Source organism: Pelodiscus sinensis, chromosome 5, assembly GCF_049634645.1.
Source record: "Pelodiscus sinensis isolate JC-2024 chromosome 5, ASM4963464v1, whole genome shotgun sequence".
Lineage (NCBI taxonomy): Eukaryota > Metazoa > Chordata > Testudines > Trionychidae > Pelodiscus > Pelodiscus sinensis.
Window position 1 is genome coordinate 54,904,969 of NC_134715.1, and position 26,086 is coordinate 54,931,054.

Below are 26,086 nucleotides of genomic sequence, written 5' to 3' on the forward strand. Positions count from 1 at the left end.
TCCTCAAGTAGGCAGAAGGAAACTGAACCAGACCACTCACCGGTACCAACCTCTGCTTGCGATTCCTGTCCAGGAACCACTTAGGTGCCAAGATAGTACCTCATGAGAAATTAGGGATGTAAGCGACTAGTCGACTATCCCATAAGCATAAGCTTAATGGATAGTCGACTAGCGATGCGACTAGTCACTTCCTCTTTCCCCCTCGCTGCGTCTGTCGGAGAGAGAAGCAGCAAAGAGGGAGAGCAAGAGCTGCCGGGAGGGGGGCAGGCAGAGGAGGCAGTGGCACAGTGGGAAACGGCACGAGCAGGGACTGAAGCAGTCTACGTGCCGGTTCCGCTGTGATTCTGCTTTTCAAATGTGTAAGAGCCCAGGCAGAGTTCTTTTACATTTCAAATGCAGAAGCCCTGCGCTCCGTGAGGCTTCCTTTTGAAATGTAAAAGAGCTCTACCAAGGCTCTTGTACATTTCAAAGGCACAGGCACCGCAGGGAACCTGGGGCCAGCAGGGGAGTCCCCGCTGTTCCCTAAGTCCCTGCAGGGGAGTTCCTGCTTGTCCTACAGTCCCTGCTGGGCTTCCTTTTAAAATATACAAGAGCCCCGCTAGGGCTCTTGTACATTTCAAAGGTTCAGGTGCTGCACGGTCCTGGGACCAGTCCCCTGCTAGCCCTGCACTCCCTGCTGGGCTTCCGCTTTTGAATTGTAGCAAGAGCCCAGCAGGGCTCTCGCTGTAGTTCAAAGGTGGAGGCGCCCTTAGGTGGAGGCGCCTAACTGAATAGTCGATGGAAATCCCATTGACTATTTGAATAGTTAATTAATCTAAATTTAACATCCCTATGAGGTACCTTTGAATGCCCCACCAAACAACTGAGGTGACAGGGGGAAAGGAGGCGAAGGCCTACCATGTAACCTTTAGCTCAATCGTTAGAAGCCTCAGTTGTGACTGCAGGGAAGGGTGGGGGGCCGGTTTCCTTTTCAGCATGGAAAAGCCATTGCAAAGGCGGGATATGCCAGAGTGCTATAAACCATGTGGGGAAGTGAATAAAAAGATGTATTATTCACACCTTCAAATAACTCATGAGTCAGGGTGTCCCGAGAACACAAATAGGCAAGAGGCTTAAACCAAACTAAGGGTAGTATGTCTGCCTGCAAGGCACTGTCAGTATGTGACACTCCTTGCTAATTGATAGAGTGAAGGCCAACCTACAAGAGGGTTAAATAAAAAAAGTGAGCAATTGCATGGAGAAGGGTTCCACCAAGGGCTGTTAGACAAAACAGTCAGAGACATCGTCCCATACTCCAGGCATCCCTAAATTACACACTGCCAGCTGCTCGGAGTGGCCAACATTGGATGGGTCACTTGAAATTTCCCTCTTCTGTCCATTGCCTTTGAAGCATCTGGCATTGGCCACTATTGGAAGCTGAGTGACTGCACTAGCAGGATCTTTGGCCTGACTCAATCTGGCCATTTGTACGTCTTAATTTCCCCCTTGCCTCATGAGGAGGGAGTTGGAGAGGGCTCACCTGCCACCCAGGGGAATGCCCTAATCTAGGGGTGGGGAATCTGGGTTGGGGGCCACTGACCCACAGAAAAATCAGCCAGGGACCCACACAATTGAGAAGCAAGCAAGCAAGCAAGCAAGCAACCAACCCACAACAACTCTCACTGACTGAGGAGAAAGACACTCCCCACATTCCCCTCTTGTACTCAGAGCCTAGGAGGGGCCCAGCGCAGTAGATTTTGTGTGCTCCAGCCCTGCAGCGGAGGTGGGGAGTGGCTATGGGGTGCCATGAACCTTGGGGGCCAGAAGTTCCCCACCCCTGCCCTAATCATTGGGTCACGGACTACAGTTATGAGGGCTCCCAATTCGTAACCTGTTGACGCTGTTCCACTTTAGCTAGTATTGGGGTGAGGTGGCTTATGGCCAGTGATGGGGCTTCTGAAAAGGGAGTATGGGAAGAGGGATGTGCTGCAGCCCAGGTAAGTTGCCTGGATTATGAAGCTAGCGATGGTGATGGAGACTGGGGACCCCTTGAGGTTGCCTGTTGAAGATGATACACTTTAGTTAAATATTACTGGAGGAGCAGCAACTTTGCACTTTGTAGTGCAGCGGTTAGACTATCCACCTTCCTTAGTGGTTCTGAGAGTTTGAATCCTACTTCTGTCTGCCTTAAGAAGGGTTTTGGAGGGGTTTCAAACAGAGTTGTGCTGTATGTGCACCCTGGGGAACATGGGCTTGTTTCCCTCTTGCCTGTAGAAGCGGTTTAATTAAATATTGGTTAGGACAAGAGGTTTTTTTCTAACTTCCTCTATAGCCTAGAGGTTTGGCTCTGGACTTGGAATATAGCAGGTGTGGATTTGAGTCTGCACTGGTGCTTGTGCCTGCTTCTGTTCTGTAATAGCTCTGGGCTTGCTGCGGTCTTGTCTGTTCCACTTGAGTTAAATGTGCTTTGGGCCAGGCTCACAGCTCTCCTCATTCTCTATCCCAGTGGCTTAAACAAGACAGTAGGAGACTGGAGACATTTCATATGCAATGTGAACAGCAACTGGGGGGGAGTTTTGATGGTTTGATTTTTATCAGTAACAGAGATGTATTATTGGCCTTGACAGGATTGAAGTCCTCATTGGTCACTGCCAGCTGGAACCTTTTAGTCTTATAGACTGCCTGAGAGAGAAAGTCCCTGCACACTGAGCCCAGAAGATTGGACTTAAGGTCAGGAGAAGACATTACCCAGCCATGAACAGGTGGCAACCTTGTAGTCATCCATGATTAATTTGGCTGTACCAGATCAGTAATAACTGTGGAGCTTTTAAATACCTGGAATCAAGCCATGCAATGTGGCCATGGACTTTCAGAGCTATGGACCCACGCTGCCAAGCATGTTGTTGTTGTCATGAAAGAGCCCTCAGGTACACTGACAGATGCATAGCACTTCCAAGCAAGCCTGAGTTGTTTCTCATGGAAAGCCTTAAAACAAGTAAAATCCCCCATTTCCAGACATTTCAAACTCTCATCTGGTTTGGTTTGATTCTGTGGATTCATTCTAACATGAAACACATGGTAAAATATGTGTGTGTGTGTGTGTGTGTGTGTGTGTGTGCGCGCGCACATACTCTTTTCCATACTGAACATGTATTGGCTCTAGTTCTGGCCAGTTTTGAAGGCTCTTGTACAATGAGATGATAGAGCACCACTATAGGAGTTTCTGTAATCTGTGTGTTCTTATACATTTTACCACCTCCTGGCCTTCAGCTGAAAAATCTCTCCTTAAGCAGATGCTGTGATGTGGGCAGACTAGTTGCCAGCTCATGCCAAGGTCTCCATGTCTCAGTCGGACACTGACAGACACAACTGGAATCTGGGGCTGTGGGTGCAGTGGCTGCGCCACTCAGATACTGTGGGCATTGAAGCTGCAGCACACCAGGGCTAGGGCTGGCTTCCTAGTTGAGCAGTGCCAGGGTCATGGGCTGCAGTGGGCATGCTTTGGGCACCTGTGGCTGTGAGGGAGGTAGACCAGGGGGGCACAAGGGGAAGAGCCAGGCGCTGGCCTCCCCTGGCGGTGAGGTCATTGGCTGCCCATGCAGTTTATAGAAAACCCTGACAGATTTGACAGGTGAAAAATGTGGCCTCATCTCACTCAAAGTTTTCTTTTTTTAAATGTTGTTATAGCCTATAGAAATGTCTGGTCTAAAAACAATGTAAAATTATTTTCATTCATTCACATTCACTGGTCAAACCAAGCTATAAACTTGCTGAACAATTTTGTATAGTCCACATGCAATGGTTAGCTTTGATTAGCAGACACACTATTTTTTAAGACAAAATTTGGTTTGTATGCTCAAATTACATAACAGCATCCTCTAGCAGGGTCTCTTCTTTGACATACAATATCCACTATGTAACATTTCACATTTAAAAAGTGTTCACAATTTTTCATCTATGAGAAGTTTGCTACCTTGTACAACTGCAAGTGAGCACAGACTTCTGAAAAATTGAAACTGTTGGCACTTCCTGCAGTACAAATGTATGCATATGCATGACTATTTGCTCAAACCCTTCCATCTTTTATTGTTGGATCTGTCTTCAATACTGCAGTTAATTCCCCCCACCCACCTCGAATGCTGCAATGCATCTGCTGTAGTGTATATATAGCCCTTTTTGTCCTCAGGGCATCCAATATCTCTGCCTGCTGCAAATAAATTTTATAAACATTTGTTATTCTTATTCTAGGCAACCAAAATACTTTTCTAAATGTGGCAAGGTTTGACAGCATCCCTCAGTGATGGGCAAACTGTACTATTATTACTCTGTGTCTGAATTCAGAACATAGAGCACAATACATATATTAGAAGGAGCTAGTGATTAAGCTGAAGATGCAATCTCTCTGAAATGCCTCACTTTAACCTATCAAAACTGCCTGTTTATAAATAAATTGAAATGCTAAAAGCTCCATTAAAACAACAAACTTACTTTCTTAGACACCACCACAAGAGCTAAAAATCAAACTCTGATGTTCCTCTTCAGAATTTTAAGCACGAGGCTGACGAATGCTCTCAAAAACCATGTACACAAAATTTCTGTATATCCATATGCTCTAAGTATTCTCACTCTTTTCTACCCATTACAAACTTTATTTTTTAAGACCATTTCCAAACATGTGTTCATGAAGAAAAGTGTCTTACTTTTCAGAAGGAACTGAGCAACCACAACGCTGACTGGCTTAATTATGAACTAAGACATTTCAAGCTTCACCAAAAATCAGGCCAGTTTAATGTAACTTTAAGAATCCTGACTCAGAACTCTTGGCCTCTCTTTATAACAATTTTTTTGATGCAAAGTCAACCATGCAAAACTGAACAGACACTAATTCGATTCCAAATCTACAGCTAGAATGAAACAATAGGTGGAAGAAATTCAGTTTTCAGAATGGAGAGAGGCAACTAGTGATGTCCTGCAGGGGTCCATACAGAGACCAATCCTATTCAAGATATTCATAAATGATATGGAAAAAGGGATAAACAGTGAGGTGGCAAAATTTGCAGATGATACAAACCAGTTGAGATGGTGAAATCTAATGCAGACTGAAGAACTTCGAAAGGATTTCACAAAACTAGGTGACTAGGCAACCAAATAACAAATGAATTTTAATGTTGATAAATGTAAAGTAATACACATTGGAAAACACAATGCCAACTCTACAGACAAAGTGATGGAAACTAAATTAGCTATAACCACTCAAGAGAAAGTTCTTGGAATCATGTGGATAGTTCTCTAAAAACATCCACTCCGTGTGTAGCAGCAGTGAAAAAAAGCAAATAAAATGTTAGGAATAATTTAGAGAGAGAGAGAGAGAGAGAGAGAGAATGTGACAGAGAATATCTTATTGCCTCTGTATAAATCCATGGTACGCCCACATCTTGAATACTGTCTGCAAATGTGGTCTCCTCCTCTCAAAAAAAGATATCTAGGGATTGAAAAAAGTTCAGAAAAGAGCAACAAAAATTATTAAGGTAGGGGTGGGGAATCTTTTTTGGGTCAGGGAGCCACTAACCCACAGAAATCAGTCAGGGGCTGCACACAAAAAACTCTGACATGTTGTCCGACTGAGAAGCAGAAAGACACTCCCCACATTCTACCTGTACACCAGAGCCTAAGGGAGCCCAGCCTAGTAGATTTTATGTGCTCCAGCCCTGTGGTGAGACAGTGGGGAGAAGGGGAAAATGGAGCACCAGCACAGGCTCCCCAATGCAGGGAGGGCTGAGCCTCGGGAGCCGGATCCAGGCAAGTCAGAGGCCACATCTAGCCCCCGGGCCTGACGTTCCCCACTCCTGTATTAAAGGTTTGGAATGGTTGTCATATGAGAACAGATTAAAAAGACTGGGACTTTTCAGATTAGAAAAGAGGAGAGTAAGGGGGGATATGATACAGATCTATGAAATCTAATGACTAATGAGGACAAAGTGAATAAGGAAAAGTTGTTTACTTGTTCCTATAACACAAGGACTAGGGATCACCAAATGAAATTAATAGGTAGCAGGCTTAAAACAAACAAAAGGAAATATTTCTACACACAAAATGCACAGTCAACCTGTGGAACTCCTTGCCAGAGGACTGGGAAGACCAGGACTTTAACAGGCTTAAAAAAAAAAGAATTAGATAAATTCATGGAAGATAGGCCCATCAATTGCTTTTAGCCAGGATGGGTAGGAACGGTGTCCCTGTTTGTCAGATGCTGGAAATGAGTGACAGTAGAAGGATCACTTGATTACCTGTTTTGTTCATTCCCTCGGAGGAAGGACAGGATATTGAGCTAGATGGACCTTTGGTCTGACCCAGTGCAGCCACTCTTATGTTCTTATGAATATGCAAACACCTACCCTTGTTTATCTGAAAACTTCAGCTCTGGAACCACATGATGTGAGTTAAATGTCTTAATTTCATTGTTGACCCTTTTACAATAAAAAACTAACGAGTGTATCCAGTGGCATCTGTTTAATATTCTACAGGTATAAAGTTGCAAGGATAAAGAGACAAATAGATATTAATTATATTAACTTAGGCCCTAAATTGTGATAGTCGCTAACACTCAAACAAAAGTTGCTGTTGCCCCTCACAGTTTTACAGTTTATATTCCAGAAAGATCAGCAGATGTTGAAGCAATATTTTTGCAATTACCAGTAGCCCATCAAAAATCCTCACTGTTGTTGGATGTGACATCAACACCTTCCTCTACTCTGCCAACAGTATCAGCAGTCAGTAGCCATTGTTAATTTTTTCAAACAAGCACCTTTCTGCTTTCTCCTACTGTGATCACTGCCTATCATGCTTACTGACATTGTCTCATTGTTACCTTGTGCTCCACATGTGTTTTGTCTTGTACTGAAGTTGTAAGCATAGAATCACAGAATAACAGAACTGGAAGGAACCTTGAGAAGTCATCAAATACAGTCCCCTGACCTCATGGCAGGACCAAGCAACATCTAGACCATCCTTGACCGGTGTTTATCTTTGGGGCCAGGACACTCTCTGTTATATGTTTGTTCAATGCCTAGAAAAGAGGGCCCTCATCCATGACTGGCCTCCATAGGCACTATCTTAATACAAATTAATTATTAGGATTAGCACAGTTTCTTGGGTTTGGGAGAGTGGCCTGAATGAGAGCGAGAGACAATAGCTGGCTGTCTACAGTGCCTGCCTAAGAAGCATCTAAGAATGTCATGGGCTTATCAAAAGGGCAAGTCTTCTCTTTCAGTCTCACAGGGCACTTGACACACATTTATCTTTATCAATAAACCAAGCTGTGTTTTGCCCTTTGCCATTCAGTGGGATGTGACATCTTACAACCACAGCTCCTATTCAGATTATTAAGAACCATAACGTAGAAAGTTCCTCATCAGAGAGTCTTCTCACCAGAGACTGGACCAAGCCACTAAAACATGGATGTCAATTCTAACCTTCCCATAGTACAGGAGCATTCAGAATTTGGGATTTGATTACAGAGAGTACTGGTTAGTGGTGTCAAGTCCAAATTGCCCAAAATTCAGGCATGTTTAGATTTAGGGTTTTGTTTCAGGGCTCTCCCTACTATTTAACCCCAAATTTTACATACATATATGCATACACCCCACCTCAAGTAAAAGTCTGGCATATTTGATGCTTTAAATATAAAATGAATTTACCGGTACCATGGAAGTCATATGGATTCCACATGGGAGATTTACTGTGAAAATGAAGAAAGCAATGGCAAGTTCAAAGGTACAGAAGGTCCAAAACAAACTCACTTGTTTGGCTGCTGAAGAAGAAATCGTTCCTCTCTCTAGAAGGTTTAGAAGGTCAGCCAGAAAGAGAGAACTGACTGGACTAGATTTAAAAAAAAAAAAAAAAAAAAGAGTGAGGCAAGAGCTCCTTTTAAAATGCACACACACAATATGATCTTAACATCTCTAGCTGATGCCTGGTCATTTGTATAGGTTGCATACAATCATTTAAACAAAGGTAAATTGTTATAACCAAACACAAATTAGTTACCTTGTCTTATACTGATAATATTATGTCAATACAACTATTAAAATGTAATTTTTTTTTTGGTCAGCTGAGCAGGGTTTGCCATTTTCACAGGATAAAAATGGAAAGCCACTGATGACAATCAATAGTTCAAGATTATCCTTCTTTGGAAGGTATGGAATAGTCTTAGTTAGTCAAGACCCATACACAGTCTAGGCTCCCAAAAGAAGTGGTGGGCATTAGGGATGTTAAGATTAGGTTATTTTAGCAATCGAGTTGGCCATAGAGTTTTTATCGACTACTTGATTGGGGAATGCAGCCAGTTCACTCCCAGGTCACGCTGGGACCAATCCCCGCTACAGATCTGCAATTTAAAAGGCAGTAGGAGCCTGGCACGAGCTAGGACTGAGCCAGGCTGCCTGCCAAGCCGGTAGCAGCTCCTGACTGTGTGTGTGGGTGTGTGTGTGTGTGTGTCCCAACTTCCTGGTAGGACTCCACCCTCCACAGACAGGGGCTGCTACTGGAGCAGCTTTCCCTACTGATGCCTCTAATAAAGACAGCAAGAGCAGGATGGAGACGGTTATTGCGGGAACCAGCTTTTAAGCCAGCTTCTCCGCCACCGGCTCCTGCTCCCCTCTGCCCTTTCCGCCTCTGATAGAGGCAGCAGGGGAAATGCAAGTAGTCGACTTGACTACTCTCTTACATCTCCAGTGGGTACCCACAATGCTGATGTCCACCCACCAATGAGTTCACATTCCATTAAACTAGGAGCCAGTGCTGGAGTTACCAGATACCATTCACAATTGTTTGTCTGGCCATGGGAAGATGGATGGTTCTGTTTGATGAACTCAATATAATCAGAAAGCTTCACCTTTCCTTGATGGTAAGGCTGTGTTGATTTAAACGATGGAGCATTTCATTGAGAATCCAACCAATCACTTTCTTTGGATTCATCTGGGTCTGTCTCACTACATTTTCAAAGAACTTCACTAATCCCTCTTCATTCTGTTTAGAAAAAGAATTCAATAGGTCAATGACAGAAGGGTACAAAAATGAATATCTTAGGAACATCACATCTGTGTATTTAGAGAGTACTGTCCCTGTCTCATTCCCAGTTAAATCGGTGCCCTCACTGCAAGGTCTTGGCAACCTCTAGTAACTCCTGGAAGGCAACATCAGATGAGATACTATATGCTACTATGGGAAGCTCTATAAAAAGAATACATAAGAAGAGCTGCCAGTCTGTCTGCAGGTTGATAGAAACTACAGTCTTATCTTTCATTAATCCTTCCCTGAAATTTGTATACAGGGAGAAGTTGCTTCTCCCCAGGTAGGTGTTGAGAGTTCTCTTGCTCTGTTCTAGCCTGTCGACCCACTGATGAAAGGAGGGTCAAAGAACATGCTATGTTTGCCAAGGTATGGTTTTCTGAAGCCACCTAGAAATATTTAATGTTTGATCTTGCAAGATGCATTTCAGGATGCTGGAATAAAATTAACTTGTTTCTATCCTTAGGTTATTTGGATAGGTCAGACTTGAAGCAGCAAAATTTTTACGATTCTATTTTTTCTTTTAATTAATTCTGATGAAGGCCTTTAGAATTGGAAATGTATTGCATTGGAGGACACAGATTCAGTTGAAAGCGTACAAGAAATCTGCGATTGTTCTTTTAGTAAACCAGAAACAACAGGATCTGATGGATGCTGCGATGTTTGTCCCAATGTTGGCTCAAGTAACTATAGCACATAACTCAAAAGACTTCCAAGGGGCTGTGGCTATTGTAAACAGGCATTCTTACTTATCAAGGGAAGATCTCAAATTCAGTTCTGCTACTGGACTTTGTATACAAGTTAAAAATTATTAATTTAACTGTCTCCTTTCTAAACACTGTAATTTTTCTACTTCTCCTCAGGACTCATTATTCCAAACAAGGATATTAAATCTGAAAATGACAAGATAACTAGATAGACAGTATTACTTTGGAACTTCACTCAGAAAAAAAGTGAGTAGGTATCAATGCCTGTGACGAGGTTGGCCTGCCCCGAACTGAACAGGGGGGAGGAGAGCCCGTCTATTGGGTAGAATATGCCCCTCCCCCACAGCCCTGCTGGGCATGCTTGCAGTGCAGCCCAGTATAAAAGGCTACTGGGCTGCTCACTTGGGGCTGACCTCCGGGGAGGAAGGAGCTCTGGCCCAAACCCCAGAGCCACAGCCGGACCTGCTGCTGGAACCAGAGTCGTTGGGACCGCCGCCATTGCTGCTACCATCCCCGGATTGAGCCTACCCGCAACGCCAACTCCGGGGGGCCACCCGCCCCGCTGCAGTGAACAACCCTTTCGCTGCTGCCCCAGACCCGGGACTTGCCGACATTGCCGCCGGCGCCGGCCCAGCTTCGCCAGGTGGGGTATCCCCAGGTGGGGTTGGAGTAGGAAGCAACCCAGGGCAAGGAACCCCTCAGTGGGCTCGGTGCGTTTTAGGGAGAACTTCCCGCCGAGCCAGTGGTGGGAACCACCCACCACTAATAGGGCCCTGGGTTGGGGTCCGGTGGAGAAGGAGGGCCCAGACCCCCCTACCCCATCCCCTCAGGGCGTGGACTAGGCCTCAGGGCCTGCGAATTGTGCTGAACTCGGCCTCAGGGCCTGCTTTAACCTTGTGGAGAAGAGGGCGGGGCTGGGGACCCCGCCACAATGCCCCTTATTAGCAAATACTATAGAGGGCACATTTTTAACATGGGTGGAGCAGATATGCCCACAAAAATGGTCACACGGGACACACTCAACCGAGTTGCCAGACCCACACTTATTAGCTTTGTACATGAAAATTCACATAGTTGCAACCTCTTCATTTTGCTTTTCTTGAAAAATCTGCCTAGTATTATCTTTACCAGTTAACCAGTCTATGAAGAGTGGGACAAAGTGTGTGCTTTTAAAGCTTGAATGAATCAATGTGACATGAATGGAATATTTTTCTTGTTGTTCTTGCAATTTGTTATATGACCGAAAAGACTAGAGCCTTTGATTTCTGACAGTCATTGCTACCCTACTATTGGAAGTTAGCTTGGACCACTTGTGCATTCTGATCAACTTTCCTAGAGCCAAATTCACTCGCATGCAAAACCAAAATCATCCTGTGACTCATATTAGGAATATTTATCTGAAGATGTTTGTCAGTTTATGAAACATCTCATGCATCAAATAGTTGAGCTATGGAGCTCTTATATACTAGATACGGACACAGAAAAACAATATTGTCCATAATCCTAACTCTCATCACTTGCTATTCAATGCAAGACAGCTAATTTTTCACCACAAATTCCAGTTTTCTTACTGCATTTAATAAGTACTTCTGCACTATCAGCTTTAAAAGATCAGCATGTATTAAAATAAAAATTCCCAGATAGAAGAAAATTTTAAACAAATATTTAACATGACTATAGCAGATACAACTCTCATAAATGCTGCGTAAGCATCAGGCTAAAAATAAGATGAAAATCAAATAATAGAGAATACTGGCAGAGAAGGCATCCATAACACACGTATACTTTAAAGCACACATCTCCTTACAACCAGTTACTGAACGACATAAGCCAAAGGATATTTTGGATCTTTACCTACCTCACATAGTATATGACCAGTTAAATAGCTTAACAGCAATACTCAGCACTTAAAACACCACACCTTCGTAATGAAAAAACACAAAAATCAAAAACAAATTTACCATCTTAAAACCTTCACCAAATGTTCCCATGTTCTGATTCATAGGAATGCTAACTGACTACTCCACTTTATCCTGAACAGAACGGGAAACAGAATTTCGGAATTAGAGCACTGTCTTGTTATGGTGGGTTACGTGGCGCTTTCAGTACATAGTGTACCAATACACTGTCACTTGCTCATTAGAATCTAATTGGAACAAAATGCAGCATTCAAAATGTTAGGCAGATGCAAAGGCATTTTTTACATAGGATTTAAATTGATTCTTTAATAGTCCTAAACTGTCTACAATAGACGGTGTGGTTTCAAATGTCTTTCTAACCAGTTTAGCTTTAAAATGCTATCATGTTTTGCAATATCTCATGGAAGCAATTTTTGCAGACATTTGGCCCACAATGTGAGCTGGTGTTTTTAAAGTCCAGCTGATGCCTTCTAGAAAACCATAAGAGAGACAAGGAAACCATTCTACTGAAAAATAATTCTGCTCATATTTCATTTTCTGCTTTGTTCTCTCTTTGTTTGTATCATTAGTATTTCCACAGCAACCAGCTCTGAGGAAACAAACAGAGGAGCATGTGGGAAAGATGTAACAGGAGCCAGTAAAGGTATAAACTGTGTGGAAAAGAAGCACAGAAAGACTAGGTTACATAACAAATAGACTAGTTCAGAACGTTTTCAACATCTTTCAGATCTATCAATTAGATCTTAAAACCCCTTAGATGTTATAACTTTTACAATAAGCACACATGCACCTGTATTTTAGAGTGATAGGGTATTTTAGACTTATCTCTAATCGATATTAGAGTGAGTGCACGTACTATAGGGAGCAGGCAGAGGAAGAGAATGAATGAGCATATAGGTCTTTGCCATCTCTATCTTCTAAACTTAAATGACCCCAATCTATACATGATGGCCATAAAAACTTGGATGGATCTCTTTGGATGTCAATATGCTTTTTATTAGGATTATTTCATAGCAGCACATTAACTCCAAAGTTCTATATCAAATTAGCAAAGCGACTAAACCCCAACCCAAACAAAGAACTCATCCACCAGGAAGAAAGCCAAAATGTAAATACCACATGTGACAAAAACCTCAGCAGGTCTCCTTAATTGCAGGTGCAATATGTGCGGGCCTACTGGTTTTTCAGATTGAATTTGCATGCACAAACCAAGTAACTCAACATTTAGCTGCTCAAATGGCATGAACAACTGCCTATAAGCATGTGTAAATGTGGGATTTTGTTGGAGAAATGTGTGTTCCTATAAATACTCCCAGTTAATTATTGCAATTATAAAAGTCTGCTGAAAATTTGGCGATCCATAAGAATCCTCAGAGACTAGGAAATTCACTTCCATTTCAGTTCATCCTGTTGTATATGAATCTGGCAGGAGCCGCAATCTTCCACATAGGAACATGCGTGTGCACGCATAAGTAGTTACTGCAATACCTAAATACAATGTTAATTTTGAAGTCAGACATTTTAATTTACTTTTTGTGCATAATGTTCACACTAATAAGCAGGGGTAGAATATACATTCTGAATTGTGAAGCCATCCCTCTACTATTGCCATTCATTTAATGAATACTCCTGGGCACTGTAACTTGAAAGACTGTTTCTTAGATTTGTGCATCTGGCCCCATCAAAGCCATTAATGGTAGTTCTGTGTTAGGCTTAAAACAGCAATGGAAACACAATTTTCAGGTGACTTAAGGTTAACTATCCTCTCCAGTGAGTCAAATAAGTGAATTTCTATGGAGAATAAAAACGTGGATATCCTAATCTAATGTATTAGATCAAAACATATTTGTTTTCCTAAATAAGGATTGTTCCTAAGGTGGAGTTAATTATACACATGTGAAAAGAAACATAGGCTCCTAAGCACATTAACATCCCAACATCTCTCAGCTGCTACGTTCACAGCCACAGGACGTCTAGATGACTTAAGACTAGGGCTGTCAATTAACACACATTAATACCTGCGTTTCCGCAGCACTGCCCCTTTGAAATGCTGCCAGGGCATTTAAAAGGGGCAGTCCAGTGGTACCCTGGGATCAGCTGGAGTCCCCAGCTGATCCTCGGGTCCCGCCATACTGCCCCTTAGAAATGCTGTGGTGGTGTTTCAAAGGGGCAGGAAACGCAGAGCCTGGGATCAGCTGGAGTCTTATTATTGTTTAACAGCACGATTAATTGGGCAATTAATTTTTTTAATCACCTGACAACCCTACTAATGACAGATCTGCCCACCAAAAAATGAGGAAATCTTATGATTCACTGGTAACACGAAACACCAGTAAGGCAAGAACCGTCCTACCCACATTCTTAAGAGATTTCTTGAAAACTTGATTTAAATACTGGACACAGTCATCACTGTTGGATCAATTCAAAAGGGATTTAAAGAGAACAAGGATGCTGCAATTTCATTTCAAGAGACTGGAAGGTCTTTAGATGGATTCTAGAGGTTTCCAGATTTGAAACAACCCTTTCTTTACCATCCAGAACCCCCTCACCAACTTACTGACTGCATGTTTTGGGCAAAGTTTCACCATGTTAGATGTTGTACATATTTTACCAAAACAATAGTTATTCTTTGTTTTGCTAAGCAAGGACAATGTGGTTGGCTCTGTTCCAGACACCAAGACAAAACAATACCTGTCTGCCAAGATGATTGCGCACCTGTAGACAAGTGCATCAGTCAGCACTGTTAACTAGTCCACTTGTAGAGAGATGAGATCATCATTCATTAGCAATTTGTTACCTCCCAGTTTGTTCAGGAATCGCTTCCCATAGAAACAAACAGCACATGTTATTTCTAAGCCTATTTGAAGGATTTGGCACAGAGCTAACCATTTAAGGATGATGTTAGATACATTTCCAAATTTAAAAATCCACGGCAGCTGACAGCTGGTTAATATAACATTTTACACTCTGTTTTCTCTAAGCACTGAAACTTTGAAGTGTCTCGGTTTAGTTTAGCACTCAATCAATAGACCCACCAATAAGGTGAAACTGTGTTCGGGCAGAATCCCATACTGTTCAACAAGCTTCTCTCTCCTCACACTGGGCATATCAGGAAGCCTCTCCCGAATCCAATCAATATTCACCACTTGCCGATGGTTCACATTAGCAGGCAATGATTTAGTATCATACAGAATCAATGGAGGGAGGTTTGGCTCTGGCATGAACCTGGGGAGAACAAAGAGAGATGTATTTGTGGTTATTTTTAATCAAGACAATTCTCACCATCTCAATAACAAGCCGTAACATTTATGTGAAAAAGTTAATGCTCCTCTAGAAATTGTATTACAAGATTTAACCAAACAAGATACTGAGACTACACTGCTCAGGATAATACCGTTGGGCGGGGGGGGGGGGGGGGGGGGGGGGAGTGATAATCAGTCCCTGTGCTTTTACATAGCCACTGTTTTCTCTGATTATCTTCTACTGTTTGCCAAACAACCAGCAAAAGAAAAAAATTAATTGACAAAATTTGACATTCGAAATTTTAAGTGAGGGGTAGAACCCATCCCTCATCAGTGAGAATGAATTTTGATTCTGACCATCAAGGCAGTGTGGGTGGGAAAGGAGAGAAGTATATTGACAGTAAGCTGCCAGGAATTCTCTGTGCAGGTTACAACCTCTCTCATATTAACCTGAGGTGTCCTGATGAAACCCCACACTGTGTTAAAAGCACAATTATCATGCTCAGCAGGATGTCATAGTAAATAAAACTGAGTGACAACATCAAAGAACAAAGGATCTCAAAGAGAATGCTAATTCAAACCATCAGAAAACCACTGAGATGCAAGTAGCAACCTTATCCTGACATGAGCAAATGATGTACTGATACATCTCAAAATATTTTTTAAAAAATTGTTTTTGCCTTTGCAAACCTTTGATATGCACCCTTTGAGCCTATTGCATTTAAAAAGAAATCCTGTTTAATAAATTGGGTTTAAATTCCGCACTTAGTGTACACAAATATGTTCACAAAATACATAAACAATGAAATATAAAAAATATCATATCATAAGTTTTGTCTGTCTTTAGCTGAAATGGCTTGGACTCTCTTCCTACACGCCTGGCCTGACACTAACATGTAAGGGAATTAATTCATAAAACAGACTCTTCTTTAATCTAATACCCATGCACTCAGAAACAAAGGCCAACCAGGCTATCATATAAACTACCAGCTGACCAAGCACACTAGCTATCAAAAACTGAAACTCCATTCTGTCTAAATAATGGTTACTGCTCTATTTCCACAAATACTACTCTGTAAACTTGGAAAGCTAGGGCAGAATTTTAAGAAGTGTCCTCCCTTGGCTTAGCCTTGCTTTCTCACTGAATTTGATAGTAAAACATCCATTGACTTAAACAGTTACATCAACTCTGTATTTGAAAGTTTGTGTGTCTGTCCATCCATGCGTGAGACTGTTTATTCAAGAACTCTTCCTAACCTGTAAGAGCTAGGACCACCAAATTTGGCATGCAGCTTCTTCTTATCATAACTTGAAGCAAGGTCAGGGTTTGGTTGTGCCAGGACACTGGGATGTACCCGAATTGCGATTGTTTCTCATAAAACAGAAAGGGAGGGATCTGCTAGCAGGCACCATTCTACTGTCTAATGCCCACAGGGGGGAAGCAACAGGCCAGAGATGGGAACTAGGACAGCTATAACCTCTTTAGGGAAGCAGGAGGCACAGGTGGCAAAAGGGATAGTTATCTATTATATATTTGAGAGAGTTTCTCTGCTTGTTCGCCTGTTTGTCTGAGAATCTGTCTGTCCTCCAGCGGACAACATGCACCCCTTCCCCAGCTGTGTCCGCTGCAGCAGCCATGGACAGGCACTTCTCAGCTGGCCCCAAGCTGCTGCCCTGAGGGAGGGCTCTCTCCCCAGGGCAGCCAGCATAGTGAACACCTCATCCCTAGCCCCATCCCAAACCAATGATTAAAATGAAGAAAACCAAAACTTATATGAGTTATGGACCCAAGCAATGTCAGGTAAATCTTCTAGTTTAAAAATAAATAATTGTCATTACCGGTAATCCTGTTTTCCTTCTTTATCTCTCATTGAGATGGTGCACCTAAAATAAGACAACACGCATAAAATACTAAATATAATGGGGTTTACTCTTTTTCCAGAGCATTACTGGTACCTTTGCATAACTAGTTTTGTGGCAAATAGCATTACACCATGGAAATAAAGAAAGCTTCATTAAGCTTGTTCAAAGCAAACGTGCATTCAACTCCACCCACTCTGTGGACCAATGCAGAGTTTATAATTTTCTCCCAATATTACAATATTGGACTTCAGTGCTACATATTACTAAACACAAAACCGCAAAAAGTTGAGAGTAGAAGATACCTCTGGTGGTCCTTATGCTAAAGCAGCAAACACACATACAGTCCAATCTTACATTGTTTCACAAGCTAAAAATCCCACTGCACTCCAGTGGAAGTTTTGTCTGACTTGGAATGAGTTTTCCTGGATCCTGGATTTTTAAATCATTTTAATAGTTTGCAACATTCAAGCGAGCAGTTTACATCCCTGGGTAGAAAAGAAACGACCTTGTGTATAGGGTATAGCCCTGGCAGTCATGAAACCAGAGTTCTAGTCCCAGCTTTGCCATTGAACTGCTATGTCACTTCACTTCTCTGTGCCTGTTTCTCCTCCCACTCTTAGCCTGTCTTATCTATTTAAATCATCAACTTGTCAGAGAAGGGACTGGGCTCTAGTACAACGAGCATCAGATGAGGCTTTTAGGTATTACTGTAATACAATTAATGCCTGCGATGGGGACCATGCTCATGAATGGCAATGGAAACAAACAGAAATGGAGAGAGGACATTTTAACTCCAGTGGCAATCTTACTAGGAAGCATTAGAACGCCAAAGCTGATATTTCAAAAGCCTCTCCAAAATCTCACCTTACCCAAGTTTGTCATCAAAGGCTCTGGTTTCATTCATAATAGTTCCTCCATTTCCAAGTTCTTTGATTTGCCTCTGTATTTCATAGTCTGACAAAAAGCAAATAAATTCAGCTGAGTCACTTTTATATCTTCCATTATTGCAATGCATTACATTCTTCACTGCCAGGCATAGCTGAAAAGATTATGTTAATCTTACTGAAGCTAAAAGCAATGTATTAGGGATGGAATTACTGGCAAAATTGACCTCTCTCTGGCACTGTTGTGTGTACATTTGGTTCCTATGAGGAAGTGTGGGGGCTAGGCCTCTCTCACACACACCGCAGCCGGTTCCAGACATTCAAGATTTCAGCTAAATTGTACAGCCAAAGCAGTTTTCTCATCATCACATCAGGGGTTGAATGAAGGCTCTCCATCCCTGCATTTTTTCTTGAATGGATGCGCTTTTTCTTCTTTCCTACCCATACCCACACTGCTGCTCATGCCCTCTGTGCTTCACAAACACCAGGCACCATGCCCGGAGAAAGCAATCTATTTCATCTAAGGACACAGAGTTGCTGTACTGCTAGCATCTATCAAAGAAGGACATGCTAAATACTGAATTATCTAATCCTTTACTCTCCTTGGAGAAAGAGGGCGACTTTCACAATAAAACTGCTAGTCAATGAGGCCAACATACCTACACTGTCCTGTACCGAAACCTATTACCATTTTGTGATACTTGGTTCTGCCAGCAAGAATGAGGATGTACAACATTTCAATAAAGGCACAAGTAATACTGACCTATTGCTCTTGCCAGAAATCGTATACTATTGATATTCTTCACTTCGGTCCTTACTCCATAAGCTTCTCCAGGGTGATGCACAGATACATTGGCATCCACTCTCAGTTGACCCTCTATAAAAGGAAACATCATCACTAGAGTAGATGACCTTGGCATACATTAATAAGCTGCATGTTATGTACAGGATGTTTATACTGGACTTCTGTAAAAGATCTGAGGTCAGGAAGAGATCAGCTGCCTCATAACAGCTTCCTGTTTATAGTTCCATTTGAAAGCTCCATCTTCAGTCACTGAATTTTCTGCTAGTGCTACCTTTTGGAATGGAATGACACGATTCCTTTCATCGACAGCTCTATGGTGTAACTTCACGGGTTTAAAACTATACTCCTTAAAAACACACGCTAAAAAAAAAAGGTTAGGTCCAGTAAAGAGAGGGAAGACTAGGATGAATCACCTTAAAGAAAAGCAATTTAAAAAAAGCAGGCTGCAAGATTCCAGTTCTTTTATTTTCCTGTTCAGACAAAAGCATGTGAAAACACTTTCTGAAATTACTTTTTGATGGCTGTATGCTGCTCCACCATGAAGCACAAGACTAACAGTGATGCGGGGTAGATTTATTGAAGCATCCTTGGGAATTTAAAGCTCAAGGGCAAATGTCAACAACTTGGGTTTTTTTCCCCTCCCTCAAGGAACTGTAATCTTCTCTCTCAACAAACAAGATTTTGAATCCTCCCTGACTAATCAAGCATAACATATACTGCCAAACTGAATGTTACATAGAGGGCAAACCTGCACTAAGGCAGGGTTGGACTGGAAGCCCCAGGAGAGCCTGTCAGACCATTTCATTGGTAATTCTGTTTTACTAGGTTCCTCCAAAACATCCATCCAAGCAGAGAATTTGTTGAGACCGGTAGGCAAATTAGACAGAAAGGAAAGAAAAACAAAGGCAAAAAATACATTTCTCACATACTGTACACTCAAATCGCTCTTGCAATCAGGGCTGCCAATGGTGGAAAGGACAAAGGGAGCAGTTGCCCTGGGATCCGGAGTCTTAAAAGGGCCCTAGGTTCCAGGCCACTGCTGCTGCAACAGCAACATGGCCAGAGCCCCGGGTCCTTTAAATTGCTGCTGAAGCTCTGTACAATGTGGAGGTGTGGCATGGTCTGGGTAGTGCTGAGGGCTGGCTGCACCTAGCTCCACCTTGCACCTGAGGCCTCCCCTTTCCAGGGGTAGGGGCCTCAGAGCCAAACCTCCCCCATACACACATTGTCAAGGGCCTGCCAAGTCTGTTGCCAGCTCCGCTTGAAATATTTTACAGAAGAATCTCGTACTCTAGTCTTCCTCCTTATCTAAACTTAAAATGAGTATGCGATAAAGTAAATATTTGATATTTACACAAAAGTACCTCTGAAGACTATGTCAATAGCCCAGTATTAAATCTGTAGAGAGGTGTAGAGCCTTAGAGCTCATTCAGGACAGCAGATTTAAAATTGCAAAAGTGGACCTTGTCCAGTGTGTAAAAGCTCAATGGATGTTATCTTGTTAATCTTCTCTGTATGCATTGAGACTTGATGACTAGGCAAACGAAAGAGCAAGGTATAGAAGCGACCCCAATATTCATTTTAGAGGAGACTTTTCACATTGGATCATACTTGGTGCGAGGAGAAGAGAACACTTTACCAAAAGAAATGTATGTCTACAATTTTATTCTAGCATAACTTTGCTGCTATCTAAGAACTGCGTTTGACTCTACTCTTTCACTGAAATTGGAAGAGATGGGGATTAACCAGACAAAGTCAAAAAAGAACTGTGGCTTGTGTGTTTTAAAAAAAGGCTGTCTCCCTCAAAGCCCAGCTTCATCTCCTATTTGATCACCTTGCAGAGAAGCCATGCTCTTAAACAGTTTGTTGCAAGTGAAGCGACTAATAGAAATATAAAATGAGAGAAAGCAAACCCTCACCTAAAAACAAACAACACTGGTAAGAGAAAAAGCATAGTAAAAACATCTCTCTCAGCACACCTGAATAAAAGGGTTTTGTTTAAAAGCTACATAATGGCAATGAAAAAATATTGCCAGAATGATGGGTCTTTTTTTAAAGGTAGTGTGGGATACCTTAGTGTGATACCAATTTGGACTCAGGGCTAAATTCATGAAAGACAATGGGGTAAGTGCCCGTCTAGCATAACATCTACATAAGTAGCAGCTTGGGCTGATATGGCATTCAGGTGGTGTGCAAAATGAGGGACACCCCTGTATGCCTGAGTCTCCTCTATCTCTGGTGTAAATCTACTGGGCTGTGTCTAGACTGCATCCCTTTTCCGTAAAAGGGATGCAAATTAGACACATCGCAATTGCAAATGAAGCGGGGATTTAAATCACCCCGCTTCATTTGCATAAACATGGCTGCCGCTTTTTTATGGCTCAGAGCTTTGCCGGAAAAAAGCGCCAGTCTAGACGGGGATCTTTCGGAAAATAAAGCCTTTTCTGAAAGATCCCTTATTCCTCTTTAAAAAAGGAGTAAGGGATCTTTTGGAAAAGGCTTTATTTTCCGAAAGATCCCCGTCTAGACTGACGCTTTTTTCTGGCAAAGCTCCGAGCCAGAAAAAAGCGGCAGCCATATTTATACAAAGGAAGCGGGGGGGATTTAAATCCCCGCTTAATTTGCAATTGCAATGTGTCTAATTTGCATCCCTTTTATGGAAAAGGAATGCAGTCTAGACACAGCCCTGGTGTTACAATGGTCTAAAACTAGTGTCAGTGGATCTTGAGGAAGTGGACATTACCTCAGAAAAAGCAGCTAGCTGGAGGGCACAAGATAAAGCAGGACTTCACTATTCTTCTATATGTTACATACCTACATTAGGTATGTAAGCAACTAGTTGATTACCCGATAAGCATAGACTTATTGGGTAGTTGACTCATTACCTGACTAGTCGCTCCCCACAACCCTGCTGCCTCTGTATCAGAGACAGAGGGGGGGGAGGGGGGGAGAGGGAAGAGGAGGAGGAGCCAGTGCCTGCAGGAGCTGGCTTAAAAGCCATATCCCTCAGCACCATCTCCATGGGGGAGAGGGTTGCTGGGGAGACAGAGGCACAGTGGTAAATGGCGTGGTGAGGACTGAAGCAGTCAATGCTTACGCCTGTCTGACTGCAGCACCTCTGCCTTTGGAATATAGCAGGAGCCCCACAGGGCTCTTTCTACATTTCAAAGTCAGAAGCAGTGTAGCAGGGATCCCCAGGTGAGGGGGGACTGCTTGAGTCCCCACTTGCTCCAGGTTCCCCACTGCATCTCCTCTGACTTTTAAATGTAGCTAGAGCCCCGTGGGATTCAAATAGTCCGCACTCGCCCGAAGTTCCCAGCTGCGCCTTTGCCTTTTAAATGTAGTAAGAGCCAGAGGCTCTTACTACATTTAAAAGACAGAGGCACAGCTGGGATAGCGAGAACCCCACCCAACCCCTTACAGACTGATTAGCTGATTAATTGAAATGTAACATCCCTCATGCTGAGAAGCCTGAATAACGATCAATGTCCCTCTGTCTAAACACAGGAAGATACCTGCCCCAAAGAGCTTAATGTCCAAGAACTACTACTACAAATTATGCACTATTTTAAATTAAGCCAGAGCCATTCCCTGACATTCCCAGAGTCATGTTCCACTTTGGGCTGAGCGGGCGAAACTCTGATGTAACTTACTGGGAGTTGCATTTGCTTATCTCAGGGGCTGAATTTCATGTTAAATCACTGAGGGTACATCTAGACTACAGGCTTTTGTCGACAGAGGCTTTGTCAACAGACACTGTCGACAAAGCTTCTGTTGACAAAGAGCGTCTAGACTACATCCAGTTCTGTTGACAAAGCAAGCCACTTTGTTGACATGGGAGTGTAGATGCAAAGGACAGTGTAGATGCAATAACGCCAGAGTTCTGTCGACAAAAGGTGTTAGTCCTCGTAGAATGAGGTTTTCCACCGTTGACAAAACTGCCAAGTTCTGTTGACGTTATGTCAACAGAACTCGGCAGTAGTGTAGACGCAGGTATAGTTTTGTCGACAAAAGTCCACTTCTGTCGACAAAACCCTGTAGTCTAGACACACCCTGAGTTACACGGGTTCACAGCTGAACATTTGGTTTGTGATCAATTTACATCCAAAATGTAACTTACATAATCAACTATGCTGGGAGAGCCTTCACTCTCAACTATTCATCACTGCTGCAACATTTCCCATCCCCAATTAAGTACATACAGGGTGAGCTGAGGGGGCAATAAAGGAGAAATAACAAAAACACTTGGCTACTTCATCCTGCCCTGGTCTATAATGTAAAATTGATGTAGAAGGCAGTATAAAAATCTGCAGAAGGTGGAGGATTCATAAAGACACTTAAAACACAGATGACCTTATACAGGTGCCAAATATTTTAAAAGAAGGAAACAGCATTAAGAAAATGCTAAATGGTAGGCAACTACGGAGCAAAATAACCAGAAGCTGTGAAACTATCCCTGCAAATGCAGAAAATTACAACTAACTGGAGGGAACATACCCTACCCCCTGCTTTACCTGCCATGATTGCCTGGCTGCTCCCAAGTGTTTGAAGAATAAGCTGAAGCTCTCTGACTGCTGCAGCTGCCTCTTCCCCAGAGCTCATATCAGGCTCCATGACAACCTCCATCAGGCCAACACCTGAGAGAGAGAGAGAAACATGAGATTTCCAGCAGTAATCAAGCTTGTGATCTTGACATATTAAAGTGCAACAAGCTAAACACATGAGAGAACTAGGGTTTGTTTAAGAAAAACTATGTTTAATAACTGTCAAAATGGGACTATGTGCAGAATTGTCATATAGATTATTTCTGTTTTCCCCAATATTTTTAACTTAAACACATTGACACCCCCCCCCCCCTTGTGATAACACAGGGAACAGATGGAAACGTTATTCCCCTTTCCTCTGAGAAAGCTCTTATAAACAGGCCACCTGATTTTCCAATTTCATTTTCTCACTACCTTCAGGGAAATTAATGTAACCACAGTTTTCTGAGAACTTTCCAGAATAACATGTAAGCATGGGGCCTACAGGTAAGCACAGTGAGATATGTAACTAAATGTTTCACTTTTCAGCAGTGATGAGTACCTGCAGCCCTCAACTTCACAGGGAGCTGAGGAGGCTGACCATCACTGAATTTATGTATCTAACTACCCATTAAAATATATGAAGTTGTTGGTCAACGTTTGATTTGTACAAATAGAAGTTTTAGAGTTTTATGAGGCAAGTGGCCATCTATTTCTTACTCAAGCACTGACATCCCACTCTGCCTTCTGCACGAACTTTCCTTTTAAACAACACTTACAGCTGCGGGAGTATAAGTGGCTCCTTTGTCCCAGTGAATACCCCTTGACATGTTAAAAGGTCTTATTTGGAAGTTGGCTGACAGCCAGATTTGAGAAACTGAGCCACTAGCCTTCTGACTGGTCAGTGCCATCAGCAAATGGACCAGAAAAGATGAACATTAGGCCAGATATGGATTTTTGTTACACTTAACAGTAGTTTTAAAATGTTTATTGAAAGCAACAAACCAGACTCCATTCCCTTTCCCCAGGATTAGTTTTAAACATTCAGCCCATGCAGAGAAAGAGCAAAGGGGGTAAGAAAGTGATCCAAACCTACCAGCCCTGTTCAAGTCAATGAGAGTCTGGCTCCTTGTGTCATCGTGAAGACTCTTTCCACTGTCTTGTTCCAACTGGATTTGTTTGATCCTCACAGTCCTGGTTACCATCTGGTTCTTTTTCCCCCCTACACAGAAGCTGTATGAAAGACTCCCATTCACAGCCACAGGAAGTCTCTGCTGAGTGATTTGATAGCCAGCCTGCATACAGAATCAGGTCTATGTTCAGAATTGTCACGTTACATGAAAAGCAATTTTAATTCTTGGCCAAAAGTGGACTAGCTCAATTCTGGCTCTAACCCCTCAGCCAGGCCCTTGCCCCCCACATATCAGTCACTCTCACTCTGGCCAGGGCTCTATTGCTGTTGGTGAAAATCAGAAAAGTCTGATTTCCACTAAAATCACCACTTGGTCACTCAGCACCCAGGGACAAAGCAGTGATACTGAGGCCTGTGGCAAGGTAACAGTCAGTCTAGACACCAGAGTGAGGTCTTGCCTAGACCCTTTCATCCCTGCCCCTCTATCAGGCTAGCCCCCTTGCTCTCCCACACTGGTCATAAGCTGTGTGGTCGTGCAGTTCCCATTAAGCCCCACAGAGGGTCCATTAAGTCCCACACATGGGCTCAGAGCTGCAGTGGGGCTTGTCTCTCCCCAAGCCCTGAAGCTACCAGGGACTTGCCCCTTCCCGCTGGCCTCAGCACAGAGATGCCACGGCTGGGGGAAAGGGGTCCCTCCTCGCCAGCTCCATCAGGAGGCCACTGAGGTAAGCCCAAGCACCTATACCCTGCCCTCCCTTGAAAGCTCTGCCTGCCCTGAGCACCCTCCTTCTTCCCAAAGCTCTCATCCGTGGCCCTGCACCAAAGTCCAGTGTACTCCCTCCTGCACACCAGCGCCCAGCCCTGAGCCCCTTCCCAAACCTGGAGAACTCCTCCTACAAACCTCAAACCTCTCATGCCTAGTCCCAACCCAGGGCCTGCACCCCCAGCCAGAGCCCTTACACTCCAACCCTATTCCTAGCCCTGAGTCCCTCAAACCCAGGTCCACCCTACAGCCTGCACCTTCAGCCAGAACCCTCACACTCCTGCATCCCAGGCCAAAGCTCTCTCCCACACTCATAACACCTTGGGTCCCACTCCCACCACATGAATTTTGTTATGTGCAGCAATATGAAGGTGACATGTCGTACATCACCTCCACATCAGGGTGCACATAATGTTGCCCAAAAATCATTCTGCTCAGGGGTGGAAAAAATTAGAGGGAACACTGGAGAAACCTATTGATTCTGGTGAAAACAAAAACAAAACAAAACAAAAACTGGAGAAGAATAGTTTTAATGATTAGCAGGAGAAAGGGGCCTGGCTGGAGAGGGGGCAGCAAGGGCCAAGCTGGGCATATAACTTGGCCTACATAAGCGGCAAAAAGTGAAATATTCAAGTTTTAAGTAGGCTTGGAAGTACAGTACTAAATTTCATTGTATGCACACAAACTGACGAAAAACATTTCTACCACTGATAATAAACATTTCAGATGGGCAAAGAGACAAATGTTGCAGGAGAACTTCTTAGAGTTTAATTTCAGGATATTTCCTTTGTATATTTTGGTTTGAGATGTCATCAATTTGTGTTTTTAACCATTATAAAGTGTTTGCTTTTTGAATCTCAATGGCTAGTCATTAAGTATCTATTGTCTGACACTCCCATAATTTCATGCAGCTGTGAAAGTGTAAATATATAAAAACAAAACAAATGCTTAAAAATAAACACTGATATTATCCATCAAAATGATACAAATAAAAACTGAATTCTGCCAAACTTAGTTTTAAGCACTATAATAAAAATGAGACAATTGACTCTGTTCTATAGGCTCTCTATAATTTACCCACATAGTTTTTCTTGCCTTCTCTGGCTTCGCATTAAAGTGATTTTTAAAAAAAGAAGAAGTTTCAAATGGTGTGTGACAGTAAATAACAAGAATCCTATTTCCCAGCTGAAGCCCCATTTT

At 42.8% G+C, this 26,086-nt stretch overlaps 2 protein-coding genes across 2 annotated transcripts in view; one reads left to right on the forward strand and one right to left on the reverse strand.

Moving 5' to 3' along the window:
• Nucleotides 1-10,029, forward strand: part of FHIP1A (FHF complex subunit HOOK interacting protein 1A) — a 136,317-nt gene extending 126,288 nt beyond the window's left edge. The window contains exon 13 of the mRNA XM_075930049.1: nucleotides 9,912-10,029. Coding sequence (XP_075786164.1) covers nucleotides 9,912-9,967 — 56 coding nt within the window. The 3' untranslated portion in view covers nucleotides 9,968-10,029. The remainder of the gene's footprint in view (nucleotides 1-9,911) is intronic.
• GATB (glutamyl-tRNA amidotransferase subunit B) overlaps nucleotides 1-26,086 on the reverse strand; it is a 72,901-nt gene that overhangs the window by 8,339 nt on the left and 38,476 nt on the right. Inside the window, exons 4-11 of the mRNA XM_006111591.4 lie at nucleotides 24,088-24,286; nucleotides 22,983-23,105; nucleotides 18,427-18,540; nucleotides 17,649-17,733; nucleotides 16,756-16,800; nucleotides 14,710-14,899; nucleotides 8,873-9,006; nucleotides 7,779-7,857 (exon numbers count right to left, since the gene is read on the reverse strand). Of these exons, the coding sequence (XP_006111653.2) occupies nucleotides 7,779-7,857; nucleotides 8,873-9,006; nucleotides 14,710-14,899; nucleotides 16,756-16,800; nucleotides 17,649-17,733; nucleotides 18,427-18,540; nucleotides 22,983-23,105; nucleotides 24,088-24,286 (969 nt within the window). The remainder of the gene's footprint in view (nucleotides 1-7,778; nucleotides 7,858-8,872; nucleotides 9,007-14,709; nucleotides 14,900-16,755; nucleotides 16,801-17,648; nucleotides 17,734-18,426; nucleotides 18,541-22,982; nucleotides 23,106-24,087; nucleotides 24,287-26,086) is intronic.